The following is a 15,115-nucleotide window of genomic DNA, read 5'->3' as shown; positions in this document are numbered from 1 at the left end:
CAGTCGCTCAGCGAGTCCAAAAAACTTTCATCTTTCACTGAAGCCGAAGTTTCATTATCCTGTAAACAAATAGCCCTCACCACTCGTATTTCCAAACCATTTAAGTATTTTCCTTTTCTACCACACTTTATGAATGAGCCGGGATAGTGACTAGCTACGGGCTGGACGACCGGGGTTCGATCCCCGACGGGGGCAGAGGATTTTTCCTCTAGCCTCTGCGTCCAGACTGGCTCTGGGGCCCACCCAGCCGGGGGTAAAGCCGGCCGGGGCGTGATGCTGACCACTCACCCCCATCTAGTGCCGTGGTCAAAAAAGAGAGGAGCTATACCTCCACTCACCCCAAACGCCTACGTGGCGTATAGTGGGACAAACTTTACTTTACTTTTACCACACTTTATGATTTCCATGGCACTTGATATGCCGCCGTATATATGCCAAACAAAATTGAACATACCAGGATGCGGAAGTGAATCTTCTCACACCATAACTCTCTCGATCCACCTGTTACTGCCTCTCTCGCAGATGCAAACAGTATCTTCTCGCAACATATTTTTCTCAAACGTCCTCAGCCCATTTTGTTTCCATTAGTACTGCAGAGAAAATTTCACACCTATAAAAGATGTTTATTCTATTTTTAATGTGTTAGAAACCGACATGCATCTGAAATTTAATTCTTGTTGGGTAGAGACGTATCAATAAATGTGTGAAGTTTGTGTGTGGGGGCGTGCTTCTATGTGTGATAGAAGGTTTGTATTTGTAAACCCGATGGTTTTGCTACATCGTTCATGTACTGGAGGCCTACAGAAGCAATAAGTTTCAAAATGTCTTCTGGAATACTGTGCTGTGTAGACATGAATATCGTCCTGATGGAGACATAAACTTTTACCAGATTACATGGCGCAACGTCACGGAAGAAAGTCGTCTTCATGTTCGTAGCCGTGAGAACCTGAAAGCTCAGCAGTAAGTATTCACACCGATCACTGAACAGCATACTTAGGTCCAGTTATTCGTGGACCGTACAAGTTCTCTGGCGTCTGTGTACAAAGTGGAGAAGAGAAAGAAATGTGGGCGTCATAAGACATTCCCGGAAGTAGCTCACCTCATTGTATAGCCTGATTTCGAGATGAAACATTGACATGCGTTACTTAACAGTTATGAACGCTTCACAATATAAGACATGTGATCGAAATCAACATGTCAAAAATTCACCTTCATTTTAACTCGTGCTCTATTTGTAGAATGCAAGACAGCAGTGTGAATAAAGGGAAAGCGTTGAATCTTCTACACTCAGATAAAATTTTAACTTGATCGTCAGTAATAACTGTGTAATAATATAAATGAGAAGACTAGATACCACCCTATTTTAAAATCGGCGACATTGCCCGCTGTCCTGACTGAGATCTTCACGTATTCCTTCACTTGCTTCGCTGGTCTGGAAATTTCCCCGCCATATTAACCAAAATGGAAACCGCATACACAACAGTCCGCAAATGGACCCAATCCTGATACAGTTCAATACAATTTACACATTCACATCCAGTTTTCTTCAGATTCATTTCAATATTATCCTCCATCTATGCTTTGGTCTCTCAAGTAGTCTCTTACTTTGAGGTTAACCGACTAAAATTTCGCGCTATACATTTCTTGCATATCCTACGCGTTCTATATGTTTGGTCCATGCCATCATCCCTGACTTCATCGCATTAACAATAACATTTGGTAAAGAGCACAAATTATAAAAATACTCATTTTGCAATTATCCTTAGCCTCTTGATGATCTGTGCTTTTCATGTAAAAATAATCCCCTCAGGATTACAGCCTGTCCTCAAACATCTCTATGTGAGAGATCAAATTTCGGACACGTGCAAGTCCTCAGGTAGCATCACAGTTCAAACTTTTAATCTTTAGGTTTCTAGGTACTAGACGGGAAAGCACACGATTTTGAACCAATATGTAGTTAAATTATTAAGTTAAAATTAATATAAAATGTTCGCTATAGAAATTTCATGATGAATTATTTTGTTGGTGGTTGTAAATAATAATTATTCTTGGCAATGACAGCCCAGAATAAAAGCATTCAAAAGTAGTGTTCAGTAAATACAGTATTATAGCACGCATATTAACAATCAGTGAGCAGGGACTCAGTTATTATCTAATTTTCAATTCCCACTCAGTCGACATTGTTATCATGAGGATTTCCGGGAAGAAATATCAAGAGTGTAAGTGTGTCATTCAGAAGTCTGCAAATAGAATGATGTAAGCTTAAACCTATTTAGATTGAGACTAAAATTTTTATCGCCATTAACAGAAGTATAGGCCTGCTACAAAAGTTTTTATTCCTGTTACGGATTACGCCTGCTGGTGTGTTTGAATTCAGAACGAACTTCTGAAACTACGAATCCTTTCAAATACGTAGTAAGACTTCAGGGCAGGGAGTCGACCAGCATCAAGGCCGGATGCCACAACACAGAAAAATGTGGACAAACATTCATGCGCCTAGTGGGGTTCGAACCCACAGTTTCAAGTTATAGTGATCCAAGACCGTGCACTTTTAATTAAAATTAATGCTGTCATTTCCGCGTGTCTTTTGCAAGGCAAGGCTCATATGCAGACGACTAAAACATATTGGTGCCGTGCATTTTGTGTCAGATTTCAATCTGTGGGTGTTATTACAAACAAGTCACAAATAGCATTTCAAAATAATTAATGTAAACAAAAATTGAGTTGCATATAAAAATCGGTATCAGCTCACACAACATTGATACTGGACAAACAAATGTATAGGAACACGATAAGAACACAGGAAGTGTGTGTGTGTGCAATGATTGGCTTAGTCTGGCTTGTAACGTTACAACGTTGCTTTGTTAATAAAGCTCTCCGACATATCTGTAGTGGTTTTAAGTTAGTTGTTTGAGAAGTAGACCATTTCCTAGCTTTTATACTGCCATGAATTTGTGGAAAATATTTTTTGAATATACTTTTCTTTTGGGTAATCCTCAGAATGTTTTGTGTTAAATATTCCACAACGTCACACCTTTCTTGAAATCCATTATTTACCATGTAATACAGTTTTCTTACATCTTGCCACAAAAATAATAATACTATCAGATGGATATTAAAGAAGCTACTATTTTTTTTAGAAATACTCGCATTCATTTAGGAACAACTCTAAAACTTCCCCTTTAAATGTAATTCTCTTGTATCAGAAATCGTGCAACTGATATCATTTAGATTTATTGGCTACAGACAATACAAAAAAGTTCTACATCGTTTAAGACTGCCTCAGTTTGCGTGTTCAGTCGCAATGAATACCAGACTTCACGCAAAACACAAAAGAACACAACACAACACAACTTCTCACATCTATCACACCCCAGTAGACGACAAACTAGACTTTTGCGACGATCAGTAATTGTAATAACACGTTTTTCCTCAAATATTAAACTACATATTCAAACGCGGAGGGAATGTAGAAACAACAACGAAAAATGGTGATGAACACCAAAAACAAACTCAAATGGCGATAACAGAAGAGATGCAGAAAGATGATAAAATTTGTTGTTTTTCCACTGTGTGTAAGATTTTTTTAATTAAAAGCTCCACACCGCAGTAGTTTGCTGTTACGTGAACAGACTACTCAATAAAAATATTCTTCTCTTAATTCTTTAGAGATGTCGCTGTAGACTATTACTAATTCCTTTACGTTTGACTTTATCCATCGTCTGTTGAGAGCTTTTTAAAATTCAAAAAAAAAAAAACAAAAAAAACCAACGATTTGAAGAATGGATCTTCAACGTCATCGGGTAGAGAGACAGCTTGATCCGGTAGACAGAGATTGATCCACAGACAAGGAATATCTCGGTCAACTGGATTCAAGTAAGTAGATGTCTCTATACTCGATGACGAAGGAATATTCACTCATCCTTGGAAATAATGTAATTTATAAAACATTAAAAATCTCAACAGACGATTTAAATTCCAAAATAAATAAATCAGTAAAAATATAAATTGTGTTCTAAACATTCATAAACGAACCAATTAATACATACAACCCACTTAATTTCGGAAATAATACATCTCATTGCCGAAATCGGTACAGCAACGTCTGTTTTCAACAGCGCTGACAGAAGCACCCCATGCTTGCTTGTACCCGTATAATTAATGATGAATCAGTTTTCCGGAGGGCTCCAACCGCTAAACACAGCGGTTCGGAAACAAAGGGAAAAGCGCGTAAGATGCGATATTTCTCTCGCTTCGTAGGATCTCTCATGTTGGCTGGCGGCTATCATGATGCAAATTCAGAACAGGTGCACTCTGAATGGACCAGGGCTGACCACGGCCAGTGATCACCTACCTTGCTATCACAGTATAACGTTCAGTAACCGACTAAAATAAAGGTGTTATTTGAACGATCAACATTCAGCTGTTTAAAACGTCTCCAACTATAAAATAACCAATGACCACAAAATCATCATTTATACAGACAGAATGGTAGAATGATCGATAATTTATTCGAGTAACGTGTCATTACCGACACGTTCCACATAGGTGCTTCCAGTCAAATTCACTAAGTTTATATTGAGGAAGACATCGAGTGATATTTAGTCCATCATGATTACTTATAATTTATCTGTATTTACGACACGTAAGTCCAAAAACTCTTTATACTCATTCTGTTACATTATCTGTTAAACACGCGTAACCATCGAATGCAATTCTTGCTTCATCTTTTCACAGCGTGTAGCTGAATCTCTTTGCAAAAGAAGACCCTTGCGGTGAGCCACTCTCAAACGTTTAGTTTATATTTCTGTGCCTGCCCTCATCAACAAAATCATTATTAAGTTCGCCGCTTGACAGGGTGACTGTTACTACAAACAAGCCAGAGGTCAAACTTGTCTTTTAGATTCAAAACGAAATACGTCCAGGTTGCATACGCAGCTACTACCATCACTATATCTTCCTTTAAAACGTGTAAATTCTTCTAAGGAGCATAAAAATATCCCAGAGAACTCAGTGCGTCAGACAGCTTACTGTTCAATCCGTCGTTATTATCTTGCTGTATCTGCGAAATTTTAAGTCTTTTGACTGACTCTTCACAAACAAAATGAGATGTAGAAATTATCGGAATGACGACAGTGCACACAAATTATCGTTGTGGAAAACACACAGAAGTGCGCCTCAGCACTTATAAGGCGATACACTTTACTCACCCCTATTTCTTGTCTGGTTTCGTGAATCTTATCTCATGTTTAGTCTGTTGCAAACGTGAGCTACCTATTAGCGGTGGTATCGACAACCTGAGTTCCTGTCCTATATAAGAGTATAATTCTTGTACTATTAAGCACGTCGACCACATAAAATACATTGTTAACATTCGAAATAGTATTCAAAAACTATCAGAATCTTACGAGATCAAAGGTTCTCATAGCGGTGAGTATGACGATTTCTGTCTTCTGGGTTGTTGCGCTGTGTAGTCTGGTCGATGTTTACCAACGTTTCGGAGGTCATACTGCCTCCATCATCAGGACGATGAGTATGAAGATTTCTGTCTTCTGGGTTGTTGCGCTGTGTAGTCTGGTAGATGTTTACCAACGTTTCTGAGGTCATACTGCCTCCGTCATCAAGGCGATGAATGAAACGTTGGTAAACATCGACCAGACTACACAGCGCAATAACCCAGAAGACAGATATCTTCCATATATACTTATTTCTTCTCATTTTAGCATCAAAAGCATTGCGCATTATAATTATACCACACGCACAAAATCATGAAGTGGTTCGCCAAGACGCCCAGCCTCCCTTTTTGGTCCAAACGTTTACCTCATCACTAATTTAAACATGCTCTTGTGGATTGCGCTTCAAAAGAACAAACGCCACTGATCTCTTAGGCTGCACAGTCGCCTCTAGTGAACGCAGCAGCAGAAGCATCACAAGTGGTTTATGTCTTCAGCAGTGGTCATCAATTGCAAGATGCCATCAGATAAAATGCCGCCATAAAGATAAAAGAAGGCAGTGGTGAATCTCACACTTCGTTTGGCTTTACAGCTAAAGAAGTCCAATGTAGGAAGCAACATAGCGCCACACCCTCACAAGACTTCGTTATAAGCCATCGTACAGAGCGCGTAGGCCTACTGATGCTTTAGAATCTGGCTGGAAACAAGAGAGTTATTGTATTGGTCAACTTCTTGCTAGCAACACCTAGACGCCACAAAACAAGAATGTCACAACATCAATATCCTAAAGAGACTCACATACCTATGTTTTAACACTAAACCATTGTGTTTCAATTTCCAAGTTTAATTTACAAACAAAAATAAGAGAGAAACGTATGAAGTCTGCTGTCTTCTCCCATAATTTACGTAAAATTTGGAGCTATATAATAATGCGTGTTCTTCCCTCACGTAAAAAAAAATAAATTCCTTTCTTCATTCGTGCTATTTGCATTTCCTACACAACTCAGTCACTATAATAACTAGCAAAGGGTGGAAGGGCTGGAGTTCGATTCCCGAGAGAACAAATAATGTTCTCTTCTCCGCTACGTTAAGACAGGCTCTGGCGTCCAATCCGCCTTCTATCCGATGTGTACAGGCGTAGGTAAAGCTGAACATTCATATACGACTGATATATTAATTTATGGTGTCGCTTGGATTTCGGCTACAATGTAAACTTGTCTCTCCACAGACACACGCTGCATGGATCAGGTTGTTGAAAACTGCGAGACAGGCAGGTCGTGTTTCGTGATTGTAGCGAGGCGGTACTGGCAGGCAAAGAAAGAAACGTTTTTAGGTGTTCCTCGCTTACATCAAAGCATAAAGAACATCTCGTGGGTACATTCTGTCTGTCAGTCTGTGCGTCGTGTGTTTCTGCCGTAATATATGAGTGGTCATACGAACTACCCATTGTGGCATATAATAAACCGAGCATGGCAGAATGGAATTTTTTTTTATAAAATTTGGACTGGATGAAATACTAATTCAAACGGGAACTTTTCAAGTTTCCACAGCCCTTTAGTGAAAGTTAAAGTGGGTGGGACATGTTATAGTTGTATTTAAAAGAGTAAAAACTGACTGCATAATTTAGGTTCAGTATCTATAACAAATTTTCTTTGCAGGCTTTCCATTTTGTATTGCCGTCTCAGAACTTCAAACAATATTTATTATTCACTCTCATCACGGAGAAAACGTTTACTATTCCTAGAAGAAGCATTCATGGAGAAGGAACATTGAGCTTCGTCAGTCCAATCTTCATATCAAATACAGCAGACATCATAGTTATGAAAACGTTGGCATGATTTATTTCGAGGTTTTCTTAGAGTGAACATGTTTCGAAATGCTATTATTGTTTACATATACCGCCGTAATTGGCAGTAATTTTATTTACCACCTTACATGTAGCATGTCAGATCGACCTATAAAATGAAGGCTAATCAGAAGTGAATATAAAACAAATGCTCGTTCGTTCAACTACCCAGCGGGCATATTTGTGACTTAGAATCATTTTACGATTGCACACTTGACGATTTTCGTGGAATCAAGCTCTACGAAGCCACACCACACCCATGATTACTGAAATACAACGAAATTATTCTACCCTTTTCCCAAACATTTACACCCACTCTATTTGCTTTATAGAGTCGGCAACATTTGAAGATACCGAAAAGAACTAGGGTTTACATATTTCAAAAGGACAGAAGTCTCTATTTTACCATGAACAAAACGAGATCTTAAAAATTATTCCAGTCTTTACCGACACTTTATAACAGTCGAGTGAAGGCGTAACCACACCGTCAACCTAAGTAATAATGGAGGAGCCAATCCTCACAGCCCTCAAATTACGGGACACTACAGCAACGACGCGACCCTTCGCCGCCCGGTCATCACCCTAGAACGCTACAGCGTCCGTTAAAGCAGCTAATTTCGAACCCTTATCCGTATTTCTATTAATGTATTGATTCGTGGCTTATTTAACTATGCAGCCAGTTGCTCAGGCTTTATATATTGCAATGCCACGATGATTAATAAATGCGCAATTGGAGTGGATATGAAAGGAAGTGGTCATTTCCTGATTTGACATTCTAGCCAGCTATATACCTGGACAGACTGAGGAAAACCACGATAGCCTCAGTTTAGCCAGTCTCTAGATCGAGATTTGAACACGAGATCTCCTTAATATGCATCAGGAATGCTAACCATTACGCAGCGAAGATCTGTTCTTGTATGCAAAATTCGTATTAATTCCTTATTATGGTGATATCGGCAAATGTCGCACATTCACCGGTGATGACATGAATTCAGTCAGTGGTGGATGTGGCTAAATAGTACTCTAACAAGGGAAGAGAAAAATACTGAAACACACATTTTCCAGAATATTTTTGCTGACCTAAAATCATTTCTCGCAATGCTATATGGCAACTTCAACGAATTTAACTGATTCATGTTAGTTTCGTCCTCATGTTTGGGAGGAAGTCGAGGACCTTGACAGAAACCATCTTTTAGTGGTGGTTGTTGTTCTCAGGTTTCGCGGATGGCAACTGCAATCTTTTTCGAAACGTTGAACATTTGTCGCGGCTTATCCACGAAAGTCGAAGTTCGTACATTGTACCTCTTTTAGTACACCTGCTTAAAAGTACACAGAAAGTTACGAACGGCTTCATTTCTAGAAGTTTGTTCATAATATTATTTCCATATACACAGCTTAGGTTACCAAGCCAGCCAACAAGAGACTGCTAATAAAAATTAGCTGAAAACAGTACATTTAGAATGAATAAAATTATAAAGCCAGATGCAACACGGAAGACCATGCCCGACGGTCTGTCTACGGACCAATTACGCGCGTTTGTACTCGAGAACCGCTGGAAGAATTTTGACATTTTGTATTACAGTTATTTCTTTATAAGAAGTTGGAAAGTTTCTATTTACGAAAAGTTTAATACTTTCATAAGAAAATAAATGTGTATCATCATCTCGTTTTTCACCTGTATGAAACATGTTGTAAGTGAAAGATGTCTAAGATAATAAACATTTTGTTTTGTGAATAATTTTCTCTACAATTAACAGATAAACACTGTATTAATTTGTGTGTTAATAGTTTTTTAATAAGCCTATAGGAAGAAGAAACTATGCTATTCTCTCAACAATCATAAATAAAACAGTTTCTAGCGCAGAAAACAGCAATTAATGTTTGAATCTTCCGTTCATGTTTCTTTAGTGACAGTAGGGTTCAATGATCAGGGCTCTTTGTCGAATGGACAAAGTTGGCAGCTGCCACTGATCCCATGTGCTCAAACTTTCCCACATTATTTCTGACGTATATTTAGTCTAGTAATACAGCATTACTTGTCAGTTTATACATCCCTGTTCTAGTCATCGGCCAACACGGCAATTGAGTCACAACGACGTATTAAAACGCGCCTTCGTCACAGTAACGTAGCTTGGCCATTCACAACAGGACTGACCGAGTGCATACGCACTGTACATTCATTGATGCAACGGTTTCCACTACATTTGTGCCCTTGAAAGGAGAGAATTCTCTTCCGCATGTCTAGTTGGGTTTTTTATCTTTCTATGGGAAAAGAGGAAATCGCTCAGCAAAGCAATTATAACTCGTCTGACGAAGGAATACAAGCGGCTTCTTCATACGACGCACACAACTCCTTTTTGCTTCAAATCCCCCTTGAAGCACCCTCCAGGAAACGTTCACTCATGTTCAGAAAGGTTATACATCGAGACGCCCTCACAGACTGGGTCGTGAACACGGGGAATAGTCGTTTGAATTTTGTTTTGTCTCAAAAAGGAACAAAAGTGCATTTGGGTAAAAATTATGTACCTTTTCATAGGCAGTCAGAAATGAAAAAAATCCTAATCGCGATGCTGTAATCCTGTAGATTTCTTTGCACAATCTTACACAGCGAAGTACGCCATCTTCATCGAATGTTGGACGCTATGTAATATATACAGTTCTAAAAATGTAACCGGGTCAACTACGAAATCGACAATCTTACCAAAGTCGACGTAGTATCGATAAGCAACAAGCAGCGTACAAAATTGTGATTTGTTTAGTAAGACCAATACTTTGAACTAAACTGCGTTCTGCGAATGATTTTTATATGAATTATGTACAATTTCGAACAAATTTAAACGTCTGAAGGTGGACATTCAAATGCCATTTTGCTCTCATTTGTGGGAGCAAGTGATCTAGCCACAGCATTTGAACTTGAGGCTGCTGATCTATTGCCAAGAATGAGCAGGTCATGGTCGGATGCTGATGCATTAGTTTCGTCCGCCCCACTTCATTCTACTGACATGTGAGCTGCGAGTACTCACGTTTCGCAGGGAAGTATGTGCCAAAGAAATCTCATTCATACTGAGATTCATTCATGCCCGACGTTTACAAGAAACTAATTACAGTGTGTGAAAAGTATTACGTCCTCGTTTTACACACAGTGAAGGACGAATATCAATACAAAGGAAAAGTCGTAAATCTTTCATCAATATATTGTTATGCAACCGAATTAGTTAATAATGACGTACAAATTCCCAAAAACATACGATAAAAGGGTCGCTTAGTTAAGGAACTGGGGTCGGCTCCGTCGCCAGCTGGGTTACGTACGACAAAAGCTGTAATCGTAGAATTATCACCGCATTTACACTGCGTAACGCAAAACAGGTGTGCGGCGCAATGAACAGTAAACGAGGCGCTGTAAGGTAATAAATATGTTCGCTTACTCATTCAGAGTGTGTGATAGGAGTGACTCAAAAGTTTGTCGGAGAATTTAATACATTCTGGTACGATATCCGACTTTAGCAGTGGCCAGTACATTCCGCATGAAAATGATGGTGTTTTCTTATCTTTAAACATACACTAAATCTCAAAAAATAATAGTTTAATAATAATCGAAAACAAAATATAAATCCTATACACTAACAAGGTCAATGTTAAGATCTTACGAACCGTTCCTATTCATTAAACAACAAATCGACATAACAACCTGCTTTTACTCTTAATATGATAGCAGGAAAGCATTGGGCGTATTGCTTGTTCTGTAATTAACAGGTTGAAGTTTTGATCGGGCACCAACTATCCTGACTAAAGTACACTCTTTTCGTGGTTAGGAGTCGGCAAATAACTGCACTTTAAGTATATATAAACGGATTTATTAATATTAGCCAAAGTAACTATCTATATCACAAAATCACTTCGATGTGTTTTTTTTATATGGAAAGTTTAAATAATTAGAATTTGTTTACTTATGTGTGAGGTCATAATGGAGAAGTCAGGGGTTCCTTATGTAGAGGTCATAGTCTAATTGTACAATATTAAGTTCCATGTATTGAAAACACCAGCTTCTGCAAGATCTTTCTAAGAATAATATAAAAGTTACTATTCTCGCATAAAAGGTTGCCGATCTATTCTCTGGGGGAATTCAGCAACAGTAGGTCACACAACAGCCTCCTTCAAAATCCTTAGCCTATTTACTCAACACTAACATATCATTCGTCGGCACATGCCCTCCGCATACCAAACGATGTCTAATATACGAGGGTCGCTCATTAAATAATGCCCCACATTTTTTTTCTCAGCCAATAATGAAGATAGAAAAGTGTACTTTTACATGCTTGAGATTTGATGTTTCTCGCGTTCGTGTACGGAGTTTCAAATGATTCCAACCAATGGCGGAGCTGTAGTGAACTGTTAAAATGGCGTCTGTGAACGACTCTCGTTACAAGCAACGAGCTGTAATTGAATTCTTTTTTGCTGAAAAAGAAACTGTGGTGAACATTCATAAATGTTTGTGTGCTGTGTATGGAAGCTGTGCAGTCGATAGGAGCACCGTTGGTCGCTGGGCTAAGAGAGTTAAAGCTTCAGGAAGTGAAGAAACCGAGCTCCATGATCTGCCGCGCTCTGGGCGTCCTGCCACAGCCACCACTCCAGACATGTTGAACCGCGCGGATGCCATTATTCGTGAGGATCGGCGGGTCACAACTCGACAATTGGCCCAACAGCTTTCAGTCAGCAATGGAAGTGTAATTGCAATTATCCGGGCTCTTGCATATTCGAAGGTGTGCGCAAGATGGGTTCCACGAAGTCTCACAGCAGACCACAGGATTCAAAGGAAAACAATTTCTTCTGAATTGTTGGAAGCGTTTTGATGCTGAGGGATCATTACAGGTGACGAAACCTGGATACACCACTTTGAGCCGGAGACAAAAAGGCAGTCAATGGAGTGGCATCACCCTCAATCACCGAGAAAGAAGAAATTCAAGACAACTCCCTCCGCCGGAAAAGTCATGATGACTGTCTTTTGGGACAGTGATGGGTTCATTCTTGTGGATGTAATGCCAAGAGGTGCGAGACGCGTACATCGGGACCCTGAAACCCTCAAGAAGCGTTTCCGACGAGCTCGGCCTCACAAGCATCCAGCAGAAATTTTGCTCCTGCACGACAATGCACGCCCTCACACAAGTCCGAGAACCCGGGAAGAAATCACCAAATTGGGTTGGACGGTGCTGCCCCATCCACCCTCCGACTTTCATCTCTTTGGGCCACTCAAAGATGCTATCCGCGGAACAAGATTTGAAGATGACGAGAGCGTGATTCAAGCAGTGAGGACATGGCTACGTGCACAGGACAAGAGCTGGTACCGGCAAGGCATGCACGCACTTGTTCCACGATGGCGTAAAGCCGTACAAGTTGATGGGGACTATGTGGAAAAATAGTATGTGTAAGGGAAACATTGATTTATATTGTCACTAAATTTCAGCCATCTTGAATAAATATATTCTGAGGAAAAAAATGTGGGGCATTACTTAATGAGCGACCCTCGTACTTTTATTTATTACGAACATTGAAATAACACCACAATAAGGGTCATATGTTGGAAATGCAGATGATTACGAGGCACATCATGGATCGAAATCGAACCTAAGGACGTCGTTCTTGAGCGCACAGATCTGACGCGCAGCTGAACATCGTTGGAGGAAGGGGTTGACCTCGCGGTGCTTTGGTTCCCGCAGGGAAGTGACCTATATAGCCCTATTGAACTAATTCTGTATGCATCGCACCATCTTTGAGAATGGACATGACACATCCGTCGACCTTGCACCAGAAGCTCAGTTACTATTTTTAATGTTGTCAACGCTGGGAATCTTCGTGTTCTCACATTGCAATTTGTTTCTAGTCATGTCCTTATGTGACCCTCACAAGATTCGTTTATGTTATTAACTTATTTTCCCAGCTACATTTAATAAAATTATTTTTATTTTTATTTTGTTCCTTGTATTTTATTAGTATTTTATTAGTGTTTTATATTTATACTACTGTTTGCCTAGGAGATTATTTTCTTTTTATCAAATTTCTATCTTTGTATTAGTGTTTGCCTGTCATAGGCTCTTTGCTGTTGGCAAACACTCAACAAAGGAATTGAACTATTATTATTATTATTATTATAATAATTATTATTTAGTATTATTTATTTTATTTAGAATTATTAAATTGAATTATATTACTTAGGTATCGTATTTAGCCCATTTATTTGTGAAAAATGATTCAATAAATGAATCGAATTATTATTATTAATAATATGGTACATTTATATATTTAGTTTCATTTGTTTGTTTTACTTTTATTATTATTGAAATAAATTACTTATTATATTTTATCCTATACTCTGGTTTAGTGCTTGGCTGTTATTGGCCTTACTTGGCTGTTGTCAAGCACTTAAATAAATGAATTGAATTGAATTACCGTTGTTATTGTTGTTGTGGTGACTAATTAACTCTTGCAGCTGTTGATTCGGTATGTTAAGATAAAAATCTGAATTGAATTATTGTAATAACATATTTTAAAATTTTCTGTAGACGTAAAAGTGATTTTAATCGAGTCTTATTCCATCCTTCTTCACAATTCAAAGCGCAAGTTTCCGTTGCTGGTACCAAATATTTCTAAGCAAACATACAGAAATGCGGTTTAATTTAAGAATTTCCATGTAACATAGTAACAAGCTAATTCGTGTTTCTAACTGACTGCACAAAAAAATAACCCTTCTTAGCTTCATTCAGCTGGTCAAGAAATTTTCCGCTGAAGTCAGGTCAGATTATAAAAGGAAGCTGTGACCTCACACATGAATCGCAAGTGGTTGCTTTTACTATTCGTAGTTCAACATAACAGAGTTAAGTATACTAAATACGTGGTCAAAAATTATATATTCACTTAACTAGTCATTAAATGTATCTGAACACAGATTTATCTTGTCTTAATTCTCATCTCAATTTATGTAAAGGTGTGGTCAGAATGGCTACAGCGATACGCAAGTTAGATTTTAAAAGCTCATAAAACTTTTGAACAACTTATTACCTAATGTTATTCAAATACTTTTACTATTTAATCACTGGCCCTTCCTTCCTGTTTGAATCATTCAAGAAAAAAACACGGTTGGTTCTACGTGTATGAGAGCAAAAATGACACATCACAGTAATAGAGAAACCTCCCCCAAACCCATTAGCACAACTGTGCGATGTTAAACACAGAAATAAACACATCTTACTATCATCATTCCGCACAGGCCTACCGCGTACAAAACAAAATACTGAAAGGAAAAGATGACTTGTAAATTTCAGAACATCATAAAGAGTATGATTTGAGGTTTTTGCAGCGGTATGAAGATTTCTGTCTATTGGGTTGTTGCGATGAATCGCCCTGATGACGGAGGCAGTATGACCTCTGAAACGTTGGTAAACATCGACCAGACTACACAGCGCAACAATCCAGAAGACGGAAATCTTCATACTCATCGCCCTGATGACGGAGGCAGTATGACCTCTGAAACGTTGGTAACATCGACCAGACTACACAGCGCAACAACCCAGAAGACATAATCTTCATCATAAAGAGTACGTTTTACCCTTACAACAAATGTACCTCCTTCAACAGCAATTATGATTACAAATTACAGCAGTCTACTCACGCGTCTGGCGAGAACTGTGCTGAAGTACGTAGCAAGAATGAAGACGAGCAATGCCAAGGATCTGTAAAACAAAGAACGCACATATAGAACAATATAATACTCCTGGTTATTATTGCGGTCTGTATTCGTTGCAGTCTTTTGGTTCCAATAATT

At 38.8% G+C, this 15,115-nt stretch overlaps 1 protein-coding gene across 6 annotated transcripts in view; it reads right to left on the bottom strand.

Annotated features, from left to right (window-relative positions):
- The window catches only part of Ppn (proteoglycan-like sulfated glycoprotein papilin), a 186,285-nt gene that overhangs the window by 61,773 nt on the left and 109,397 nt on the right, over nt 1-15,115 (bottom strand). For all 6 annotated transcript variants that reach the window (XM_087348661.1, XM_087348657.1, XM_087348656.1 and 3 more), the window contains exon 2: nt 14,963-15,023. In XM_087348661.1, the coding sequence (XP_087204787.1) occupies nt 14,963-15,023 (61 nt within the window). The remainder of the gene's footprint in view (nt 1-14,962; nt 15,024-15,115) is intronic.

This window comes from Zootermopsis nevadensis, unplaced genomic scaffold (genome assembly GCF_977971745.1).
Source record: "Zootermopsis nevadensis isolate Lab colony 2312 unplaced genomic scaffold, Znev_1.0 Znev_ptg000013l, whole genome shotgun sequence".
NCBI lineage: Eukaryota > Metazoa > Arthropoda > Insecta > Blattodea > Termopsidae > Zootermopsis > Zootermopsis nevadensis.
The sequence above is the reverse complement of the archived record's forward strand: the minus strand, read 5'-3'. Positions and strand labels throughout refer to the sequence as shown.